Source organism: Anser anser (genome assembly GCF_964211835.1).
Source record: "Anser anser genome assembly, chromosome: 14".
Lineage (NCBI taxonomy): Eukaryota > Metazoa > Chordata > Aves > Anseriformes > Anatidae > Anser > Anser anser.
Window position 1 is genome coordinate 15,485,758 of NC_139735.1, and position 12,156 is coordinate 15,497,913.

At 39.4% G+C, this 12,156-nt stretch overlaps 1 protein-coding gene across 12 annotated transcripts in view; it reads left to right on the top strand.

Annotated features, from left to right (window-relative positions):
- Positions 1-12,156, top strand: part of SLIT3 (slit guidance ligand 3) — a 512,478-nt gene that overhangs the window by 325,660 nt on the left and 174,662 nt on the right. For all 12 annotated transcript variants that reach the window (XM_083798318.1, XM_083798310.1, XM_083798313.1 and 9 more), the window contains one exon: positions 252-393. In XM_083798318.1, coding sequence (XP_083654444.1) covers positions 252-393 — 142 coding nt within the window. The remainder of the gene's footprint in view (positions 1-251; positions 394-12,156) is intronic.

The following is a 12,156-nucleotide window of genomic DNA, read 5'->3' on the forward strand; positions in this document are numbered from 1 at the left end:
GGGGACCAAAGAAGTGTCCATGATGGAGAAATATTGATAGAGTGGAGACTGAGGAAGAATAAGAACACAGTAATCTTTTATACATTTTCTCTGCAGTTGATTTATAGCACATTATATTCACTGAATCCAAATAAATTATTACTTAGTATAGTGGAAAGATCTGGAAAACTCGGAGCCTGATGTATTTTATTGTTAAAATTTCAGGCGATCATTTTTCAAAACTAACATTTAATGTTTTCATTATGTCTCAGGTTCCCAGGCTGAACCTCCATCATGCAGTGCCAGTTCCATCACTTGCCCATCTGCCTGCACCTGCAGCAACAATGTAGTGGATTGTCGAGGAAGGGGCTTAACAGAAATTCCAGCTAACCTACCAGAGGACATTTGGGAAATGTAAGTGCCAGTGTAATGCACCATTCTTTGTCATGTCTCTCCATTTTTAGTCCATGATGTGAAAGAAATGCATATGTTTTCAGAACTGTGTTCTAAGCAGTTATCAGATATATTGTAGTTGTCCTCTTTGCCTTCACTTTTTTGATTAAAGGGCTCAAATCAGTATTTAATGTATATTAAGATACTGTTGAAAGTTGTCCTACCTCAAAACAAGATGAAGCTCTTGGCATATTATGTACAGATTGTGTTTATATCTCACAAGTCTGGGATTACAGTTCTATACTCAGGAAAGAGAAATAGTCCCCTTTTTGTTTTTGTGAAGTGGGATTGTTTTTATTTTTTGTTGGTGAATTGGCAGTTCTTATTTGTAATGAAGTATGACACTGGAGCAGATTGTCCCTGCTGATTTTATCTTTGACTTCTTGTATGCCATATTTTGTTATTCCCAATTCTTTAATGTTTTTCTGACTTTTTTGTGTGTTGAAAGATGTGAAGCTTGTTTTACAGACTTGTTTCTTTTTAGTGCCTTTAGGAATTGCAGTAATCTACTTTTGTGTCCATAGCATCATACTATGGTGGTTCTGAAGTACTGTTACCTGTAACCAAATTGCTTTTGGTTAGTCCATAAGGAATGCAGATCAATTCTTTTTCTGTTTAGGTGCTTGTAGTGCAGAGGTTACCAATATCCAGCATGCTTTTACAGGCTACGTAGTATGGATTCAAATATGTTTATAGTCACTGCACTCATTCAGCTTTTAGTTGTGGTAGAAATACTGCTATATTGCAAAATTCAGGGAGATAAAGCACAAATTGAATTGCTTATGTGCAGCCTGGCCCGCTATGTTATGACTAACAGGAATGTAAGGGTTGTGGACAATGAAAGCAACATGCTATGTTCGTTGCTGGTGATCTGCTCTACACCACCACTCCTCTAAGTGACTTCATCAACTGCTTTTATCATTTAAGATTCTCCTCAAAATTGTTTGGATTTTTATCTCAGTGTAACAGAGGTAACTTATTATGCTTGACTGTGTACTTCAATAGAAAATACATATTAAATATTAGCACAGTAATGCAGGGAACAAATAGCATCTTAAAATTCATATTGTTGAGGATGTATCTAGAGCATGTAAAACATTTACAGGAAGTATAAACTAATACACAAGCTGTTCCGAATGCCCATTTACTTGCCTCCTGACAAAGTTCAGAACATATTGGTTGTGTTGGTGTCCAGTATATGGCTGCGAATAAAATGTGCATGTGTATGTAATACTTGATTTTCTATCCATGAAAGTTAGCTTAAAGTTATCCTAAAAATATAAACTGTATTTGACATGCTAAGAACATTCAATGTGTAGTCCTGTTTTCAGTTCAAGTCAGACAAAGTACAAGTTTGCAGGAGTGGCTGCATTGGTTCATAATAAGAGGCAGAGAAGAGATTGGTTTTAGACTTGCTCCCAAATTAGTGCTGATTTAGAAGAACTATAAAATTTTATTTGGTAGTATTAAAAATGATAGCAGAAATCAGATAATCTTTGTGGCTCCATGCCAGAGTCACATGGAGAGCAGTATCTGCAGGAGGAGTGAAATTGGTGTGCTCCAGCAGTCTGCTGTCAGCAACACTCCTCTGTGTGAGAAAGCAGGTGAAAATGGCAGTCTGTATTGTGGTTACAATAGCAACGAGTATCCCCATCCTGTCTCCTTTCTAGTTTCTCTACTTTCCTCTAAACCCTGTAACTTGTGAAAACAACTTAGGAGAGCTCCTTAGGAGAACAGAAAGTGAAGGAAAACTCAGAGAGCCTTTAAGGTAGATGATGAGATAGCTAGTCAAGATGCATATAACATTCTGACAAACTTTCATAACCTGGAGGTTACAAATCTTCTAGTTCCATAAGAACATCGCATGAAGTTCTTTAAAGATTTAGATCTGGCAGATTTCTTGCATTTTAGGTAGTACTTATTTGAGTCTCTGCCCATATGTAAACCTCTATCACTCTAATCCTGCACATATCCTTTACAAATACACAGCATTTCAGGTGGGAGTAGTTCTGCAGAAGGAATATTGGTGACTGCTATGTTCAGAGTGTAATGAGAGCTAACCCTCATGTAAACTTCTATTGCTTACTTTCTGATGGAGTCAATCATGAGAAGATTTCATTTTTATGAAATATATGTTAAGAAATTCAAGTAGTTCTATCAGAATGAGTGACATCAGTGACATTGATCACATACCAGTTTTTTTCTACCGGTAAAACAGTTAATTCATTTTGTAAAAGTACTGGTAAAAAAAAAAAAAAAAAAAGGCAATCAATTAACCTTAAATCCAAGGGCAGGATATTACTCATTCTTGCATCTAGTTTGAGTAAAGGATATTCTCACAGAGAAAAATGTTTCTGGAAAGATGGAAGATGCTGCCACAGTGTTTTCTCAGAAAAATCCTGGCATAAATTCCTTTGACCAAGAAAGCTGTTCTGTTTTATGCAGATGTCTGTCATACTGCTTAGAAATTCAGTTTGTCTGAGTCTTCTCTGTGCTTATTCAATACATAATGCATTCAGAGGTCAGGTTCCAGCTACACATGGAAAAACGACTGTCTTTTGGTTTGATGTGATAGGCAGGATAATACTCTCTCATTGTAATGTTATAGCTGTGAGGCCAAGTAAATTTTCCCTATATGCTGCAACTAATATCTCTTACTCTCAGACAGGGAGTTGAGGGGTTGTGGCTTGTGTGTTTTTCCCTTGGGATTTATTCCCTATGATTGATTTTCAGTCAGACTCTCTGTGTAAAAGGTGGCTGTGTAGTGGTGCTGCCTGAACAGTTCTTTCTGGACCCTGTAATCCCATGATCCGATCCAAATCATCTTTTAGAGATCTGACTCTTACTAGAGACAAGATTCTTCTTTTGGTATATGTGTGGTACTGACAAACTGTTGCTGGGTTGCTGTTGCATAGATCACACCTCAAAAGTCCTATGGGATATTATTTGAGATGGTATATTTTTCATTTATCTGTTTCTTTCTAGCATTGCAAGTAGTCATTCCACATAAGAAACATTTCCCCTATAGACCATAGTCCATCCAGAATATTTATGTTAGTATTAAAGTGCTGTGCCTACTCTGCTCCCCATGGGGCCTTTCCAAGTTCCCTTGCTTGTTAGTTGCATTCAGTTACAGCTTTCTACTTGTATTTCCACATAACTCAGTATTTCTTTGCAAGCCAAACTGTTTCAGATAAGCACCCTTGACTGACAAACTGCCCCACAAAATTGAAACACACAGCTGTTACTCTAACATGGTTATTAACAACGACATACGTTTTACTCTGTGTTTCAATATTAATTAAAGATCTTTTACTCTGCCTTCTTCCTTTCTTTTTTCATTAATATGGGTAGGCAGAGCCTTCTCCAGCAAAGCTGCCAAGTCCTAAATTTGTTTTTGTTTTCAAAAAGCAATCACAAAACAGTCAACCCACTTTTGTCATGGGACATAAAGCAAGCATCATATAACGCTAATCTTCCCTTGCTGCTGACCTCTGCCACACGTGACTCTGAAGTTTGTTGCATTACACTATTCCACCTTTCCCCTGAGGTGCATTATCCTCAAGGCCCTCATTACAAGCATGTTTATTATTAAATAAAGGAAAGTAGGAAAGCTAGAAAGCTGTATACCATGCATGATTTTTCATAATTTCATAAAATAGGTAATCAGAATGTACAAAATGCAGTTCCTTTTTTGTAAAGCTTCGTGTTCATTCGGGAGCTGACGGCAGCAGGCAAATTGACTGAGGAAAAATGAGTTACAAGAAATGAAAGATAAGGATCAGAGACTGTGTGTTGTATGATACAAAAGATTCCCCGCTTACAAAGTGATTCTCTTGTGTTTTTATGAGGGGAAAAAAAAAGAAAAAAGAAAGAAAGAAAAAAAGAGCAGTGTATGTTATAGAGAAGCAGGGGAGAATAAGCACAGACAAGTTTTGCACATATACCTTCGTGAAAACAAGTCATTAAGTACCAGGAGGCATTTACTAAAAAGAAATACCAAAACATATGACTTCATGGTTTGCTGGTAAGTGAATGATATAATCATTTCACCGCATTAGCACAGCATATGCAATAAAAGAAGTTTGCATGTATCTAGAAAGGGTAAAAGCAAATGCTTGCAAGATAAAGCAAGAGAACAGAGCGTAATGGACAGGGAATGTGCAGAATGGACTTGACCTTGGAGGCAAGGGATGACCTAGAAACCAGGGAGGAGTTTAAATCCAAAGCTACCAGCCACACCTCTGAGAGTCACTGCCCTGCGGCTTGTGGGATCTTGGAAGCACATCGTCAGAAAAACACTTGTCACAGCAGCAGATTTGGGTCAGGGCAGTTTAGGCTCTTGTTGGCCCAGGACGTGGGGCTGGAGGGACCTGAGCTCTGGCCCTGTCTGCCTGCTCTCACCTGATAGTGTTTGGCTCGTTTTATGCATGGGAAAGGATAGCTGTCCTGCACATTCAAATATGAAGCACTGGGAGCAAGGGCATTGTCAGCCCTGTCTGTAGCATTTCAAACAGTAAGCTTGCTTCAACAAGTTGCCTGCCAGGTTTGTTTCATGTCCGCCAGTACTGGAGAGGGATCAGTAACTCCCCACCTCACTACACTTTTCACTGTCCCTTCTTTAGTCTGGAGTTTTCCTGCTGATTGTCCGTCTCAGACCAGTCTCCTTCGATTTGTATTTTAGGGTCAACATTTGCTGTGACTCAGGCTACATTTTAGGATATTAGTTCCGGACAGGTTCTGTCTGAGAACTTCGTACACCTTAAAGCAGTTGTGCAGGGACTACTGCTGCTACGTTTTTGTTTCTCAAAAGCTTGTTGTGCAACACCTTCCTGTGTGAAAGCCAATTACATGACCCTCCAAGTGGTGGCTCTCCAAAGAAGGAATTGATTTATTGATAGAGCCAAGGACTGCCTTGTGGGTTGGGACAGACACTTGAGAGAACAAAGACTAGCTGGGCCCGATACGGAAATTGTTGGGTAGAGAAGACGGAACTCAAGTGAAGAAATAGCAAAGCATATGATGAGAAAGGCCAGGAACAAAGGAAATTGAAACAGTTTGATAAAAGTGTTGAGACTGAGAATTTGAGGAATGTGTGGGGGTAAAGCCTGGGGTTGCTGGCAATGAGCCTGGGACACAAACGCTTTAGGGCTGGCTGTGGGGATGTGGCAGGAGGGCTGGGATGCTGGGCGGCACAGACAGGGCCAGGGCAGGGCAGCACAGTGAGGATGGAGCCAAGCACTCTCACCAGAAACCACGCAACTTCAGAGCCCTTCTGACATGTCAGCATGCACTTCTGAAACCCAACACCAATTTACCTATCGTTGTCCCTGTGCACTGGTAACCATCCACACAGATCTCAACTATTAGAGTGCACAGGCACCGACTATTTTACCCGCTGTTATTTCTTCCAGTCAGACATTAATTCCGAGGTCTGGGTGCCGTACTTCTGTTGTGCCTGAGTTTCCTTGAGATGGAACTGGTTATGTCAGCTTCCGGTTTTGAATCCACTAAATAGATAAAGATATTAAAATATTAAAGAATTCAAATTGAATCAGTAAAGAAACTAAAAAATGCCAAGTTAATGTTGTTGCCGTCTTCCTGCAGTGCTTTCATATCTGTTTGTTGTGGTATGCACTTTAATTGCAGTGTAGTCTCATGTTTCTGTTGCAAGCTTGGACTCATTTCTTACTGTCTAGGAATGGATCAGTGCGCTGTGCAGTGAGGGAGCCTGCATATATAGGATCTGCGTTTGTTGCAGAAACAGGAAAATTTGAAAATAGGGACGTTGAGAGAGATGAACTCATGAATGTTCTTCAGAAAACTGGCTTGTATCTCTTCTTATCACTGGTTTTATTAAATGATTCTGAGAAAGTGACTTGCACAAACTTGTTATGGGTGGTCACTAATGATGTGATTCTCCTTTCCTGGCTGACTCAGCTGAGATATTCAGAAGCAGTTTTGAGGACTCACAGGTACAGTAAAAGTCAATAGGAACCGTGCTTTGAACGTACAGTGCTGTGCAATGCTGAGTACTCTGAAAAGCCAAGTCCCAATCACCTGCAGACTTGAGTCTGCAAAATCCTGAATTTAAAATATATATCTTTAGATGTTCAAACTCTTCTTAGATTTTAAAGCAGTTCTTTTCCATACTGAGCTTGCTGTATCACTCTTGCTTAACCTTTACAATGCTCTCTTGTCTGGTGCGATTAAGAAAAATATAATTGCGTAATCCAAAAGTAATGCTGGATGAGATGTATCTAAATTAAAAATGACGACATTTTGTTTAAATGTTGGTGTAATTACTCCAGACAGAGTAAAGAGACTGACAGTCCCTCAAGGAGAGGGCCTGCTTAGGCCCCCGTATCTGGTGAGGTTATAACCACAGCTTCCAGTCCATCTTCTGAGCAGAGAGTAAAATAGGATGGTAGCCCTTGTACCAGCATCTAGCTTTGGCTTAAGGTCAGTTTTGAGTCACTTCTCTGTGTTGGTTTCATTTATCATTCTCACTATTGATAGCTGAATTGATGAGTAAGATTTTTGTAGGTATGGGTAGCGCTTGGTTTTGCTGCCTGATTTCTACTCTTAGGAAGAATGATAGAATTTGAGCTCTAAGGAAAAATCTAATGCATTTAGCTGTTATTTGCATGGTTCTGTCAAAATGAAAACAAGCCTACTTTTCTGTGAGAGAATCACTTTGAAATGTGATGCAGTACTTGTTCCACCTTTAATTAACAATTTTCCGACAAATTTAATATTTAGAGAATTTCTGCCATGAGAGTACCACAGTGTTGGGCAGTGCAGGTGGATGGGCAGACAGACCTGTAGATAAACGAGTCGGATGGTTTTGTTACTTCAGTGATGGTGTTGGGAAGAAATTACCCTCTCTGTTCTTCAGTACCCATATGGTTATGTATTACAGCAGAGCTGGGACTTAGTCGTGAATCTTGATGAAACGTTTGTGATCGTGAGGAAGGTGATATACAAAATACTCTTTGGATGGTCTTTTAAGAGTAAATTATTGGTATATTCAAAATCAATTTTCCACCAATTAAAGTTGGAAAAGCTATAAAAAGAATGATTGAAGATCTTCCATTTATTTATTCTAATAAAATTAATGTTGTTGTTGTATAAATTACAAATTAACTGCAGCATAACAGTGTCATGTGAATTAACAGTTCCTTTTCAAGTTCTCAGCTTTAGAAAAATGAGATATTTTTTTTTCTCAAGAATATAGGTGTATGGAGACTATAAATTTGGGGGTAGAGGAAAGACAGTTCTGCATTTAAAATTATTCTTCCTCCTAAATGAAAATTACAATAATTTTCCCAGGCTTCCAGTAAATACTGCAGCTGAAGCCAGCACAGTATTTTTGAACACTGTAATAAATGTTCCATAATTGCCTCTGGTGGCAAGTTCTCTGGCTAGGGAATCAGGTTGGCTCCTGTAGTTGAATCATATAATATGATTTTCATTCACTGCTGTAAATTGGCTCTGGACAGCTTCACATGTCAAATTTGACTACTATTTTCTGGATCTCACTAGGCAAACTGTGTCAGTGGCTCCTTATTTTCAGCATCAAAATGAGGTTTCTACTGACAGGACAAGAATATGTTGAAGAACTTCTATTCAATGAGAGCAAGACAAAAAAAATAATGATGGAAAAATAAAGAAAATATTTGAGATTGAGAGTCAGTAGAGAAAATATATATGTGAAATGTCAAGAACAAAGGTGTATTGTTTGCTGAGACAGATTGAGGAAGCTCTGTTTCACAGTTTTAGAAACAAGCAGTAACTGCAGGGAGTTTCTGCTGTAAGACCAAGGCAGGATTTACTTCTTACGTTTGCTTTTATTTGTAAAAGTAAGTGTAACTAATGTCATCTCTAGGCATAATAAGGTGGTTTTGGTTTGATAAATACAGTTTTTTACACTGATAATAATATTCGTTCTTTTGGCTGAATCATTTTTTACCTTGTTCTCTCTTCTTACTATTGTGAGATAGATTTCTGAAAGAAAAAATAAAACAAAAAAGTTACGTGCAGGTGAAATTTATGCAGGCATGCCCTGTAGGAGTTAGTATTCTTACAAGGCTTGTAGGTTTGGGTTTGTTGGTATTTTTGTTGATTTTGTTTTTCCTCTGGAGACTTCACTTCAGCAAGAAGACATGGTTAGCCTTGTTAATAAATATGTATGGGGCCCCAGCAAGGGTCATAAATAGTTACATCAAGTAATCAAATTTGTTAATTGAGTATCACCCAACAAAGAGTAGGAGATTTACATCAACAAAAAGCCCTAGGTCTTTTTTATCTAATACAAATGTCACTCAAAACCTTCTGTTTTGCCAAGCAAAGTGGCGAAATTGAACTGCATAATGAGCACATACGTCCTGACATCTGATTATGAAAGTGTGGAAGAAATCACAGAAAACAAAATAGGGAGCAAAAAAATCACACTGAAACATAATGTACTAATCCAATTTTTACTGTAAAAAGTGCCAATCGTTCTTTGGTTTACATGTGGTCTCCTGTTTATTTTGTTAAAAAACATTGGGTAAAGAACAAAGAGTATGAGGAATGTTTATTTGCAAATGTTAGAATCTGGTTTGTTGACAAAATATTGCAGGTGACAGCCTTTCAACTACCATGATTTGCAAATGTGTAGTAAAATTAGATGTTACTGAGCGTGTGGAGCTTTTCACAAAATATTAGATTATGGATTAAATTATGGCTTTTTTTTTCCATCAGTTTATTGTTTCCATTTACACCTTAAGTGTAAAAATATAATTTTAAGTTACAACTTGACAAATGTAATAGAAGCCAACTTGAAGGAATCCTCAGATTCCTGAACTAGTTATACCATTGTTAGAAAATTTAGAAAATGATCTGTGCTGGAAATATCTTTAGGTAATTGGAAGTTGATAGAGGATAGGCTGGATCAACCTACAGAATTAATGATGATACAGCAACGTGACTTGTTTAAGAATTTAGTCTTTCTGGGACCTAATGGAACAAAAGCACTTTCAGTAAAGCAAGCATTATGAGTCTGGTTCATTAAAAAACATTACAACTTGTTTACATTTATGACATGTATCTGTAGGCCAGGGATTGATTGCTAGGAGGCACTGTAGAAACCAGGTGTCTCCCAAGTATGAGCTTGAAGCTTCAGATTTAAAATCAAAACAAGCAACAACAACAACACGGCAAACATGTTCAGCAGAGATCTGAGCCTCAGAGCAGATGCTGCATTGTTGAAAAGAAGTGACTGCAAGAACCTCATCCTCTGTGTAATACCCCGTGGGCCAGTCTCCCTGGAGCTCTCTGAACAGTCAGTGGGTCTGAACTGCACTCACTGGGTCTCACAAAAATCAAGACGTGGGACCCATGTTTCTGCTGTGTTTCCTATGCCAAAACATCTTGGAAACACAAACCTAAATGAACACTTGCATGGTGGTTGAATGAAGTATGCGACTAGGCTGTGTTTCAGTAGCAGGCAGTTGGAAATTGCCGAATCTCTCCAGGCTAGGGACTCTTTCTTTCCCAGATTTCTACTCACAGCCACGTGCCCATGGACAGATCCCACAGAGGCAGACACCTTCCTAAAAACTCTAATCCCAAATCCATGGGAGCCAGTGAAGTCTGCTGAGAAGGGAAATTCTTTCCTCCTAATCCCACTTCTGATCCTCCTGATGTACAGGGGTGATCCTAAATATCAGATGAGGGAAGCAGCAAAAGAAGAGTGAGAAGGCGTTATTTTGTATTCTGCCCCAAAAGAGCTTCTGTTGTACCTTTAACATCCTCACTGATTGTACCCACGGTGGTACATGGTGGCTCTCGGGGAGGAACGCTCACTTGAAGGCTCTGCAAAGAGGTCACACAGATGTGGTGTTGCAGTGAGAGGGAGCTCAGGTACTGGTAGCATGCTCAGTGGATGCCTGCGCACTAACTCCAAGGATGAAGCAGGGAAAAGAAGTCAGTGAGACTGGCAGGAGAAAGTAAGAATGAAATGTGATGAGAAGGGACAAAAATTCCACCTGGGAACATGGAGTATCGCAGTGGTAGGTGGAGGGGCCCTGAGATTTGATAATATATTACTGCATTCTGTGGCTATATAGATATGAACGTCGGTGTTATGTCAAAAACTGTTTTGCAGAATACCAGACCACAGATTTATCTGATGTCGCCCTGTTTGTCTGTACAGTGCTTGGCAAAAAAAATAAAATACAAGAGTTGGTGGATTTGTAGTGTGACTGCCACTATAAATCCAGCATTTGTTAGTGTGACCAACTGCTCAACTAGTGACTGGTGTCAGCATAAACTAGATTAGCTGTAGTATGAGAGAAAATCCAATATGACCAGCACCACTTTTAAATGGACACCATGGTATCAGGGAACACATCAAAACATCTGGTTTCACTCTGAAAGACGTCTTTTGGTGACCGTTATCAATATAACTTTCTAGATAGATTTATTTTGAGAAGTCACTTTATTCTTAATAGGATTTTGTCCTTTGCAGATCTGCCCTGAGTTAGGTGAATAGTTAAGAAACAGTCTTTTTAAAACTACAGGATGAGCTTGACAGCTAGGCCCTGAAAATCAACACCAAATATCAGAATATGAAGGGAAACTCTAGTTGTCACCTTGTGTTAATGTAGGCAGACAGTTTACTTGCTCTCAGTTCTCCAGTTCCTAAGGCAGAGAAGCAGGCTCAATGAGAGAGGGACTTATAATACATATTATTAATTTTACTTGGAAGTCATTCAGGCACTGTGATGAAAGGTAGCAGTGTAAAAGTCTTGGAGAACCACATGTGTTTAGGGTTTTTATAGTGGTGGTAGAGTCTTTGGCTAGGGTACAGACTAAAGGCTTTAACTGTCTGTTAGTTCAAACAAGCAGTAAGTGTTGAGATATTTAAAATGCTGAATGTCCTTCCATCCCAAAGCACTATGTCTTCTACCTGTCAGAGAGCTGAGGGGTGAGGCAGAATCACAAAAAAAGCTGTTTCTTGGTAGCGTAGGTCCATAAACACTTTGTAAAGCAATGGGTCTACAGGTCTTTTGCCTCCTGCTTTGCAGGGAAGTGCCCTGCACAGTGCTGCAGTGTAAAGGGCAGTGACTGTGTGACTTCTGCATTCTTCATTGCAGGATAAGCCACAGGTGCTGACAGTGCCACTGCGGTACAGGATTCCTTCCCTCCCAGCGAGGGTCTCTCCTGTGCAGTGCTGCCTTTGGGTAAATACCACAGTGCAGCTACCTGAACCTGCTGTGGATAGAGAGGCAAGAAAAGATTCAGGGCACAATTGGGCTCTAGCCCCAAGACAACCGGATTTAAGAGTGATCTTTTCCTCTTAAATACTGAAAATATATCTGTGAATTTTTCCTCGTTGGAGTGCAAAATGTATGATAAGATATAAAAGTCAAAAATATGAGATAAATGTAAAGTAATGGTAAAGCAGCTTTTATAATCCAGTTGTTCTCCCTCCCTGGCAAGGACAAACAGGCTCTCTCCTGGTTGTTGCATGCTTGAGAAGTTTCATCCTTCCTAAAGAAAGCCCATCCTTGGGCTCTGATGTACATGCAGGTTACTTCCCCCCAGTGGTCCTTTACTGGCTCCCTGAAAATCCCTGCTTATAGGGCAGGAGCAAAGCAAGTGTCCCATCCTTCCCAGAGGTTGCGTGCATCCTGCCAGACGTGTGTGCTACAGGTTACTGCTGCACTAACCTGACTT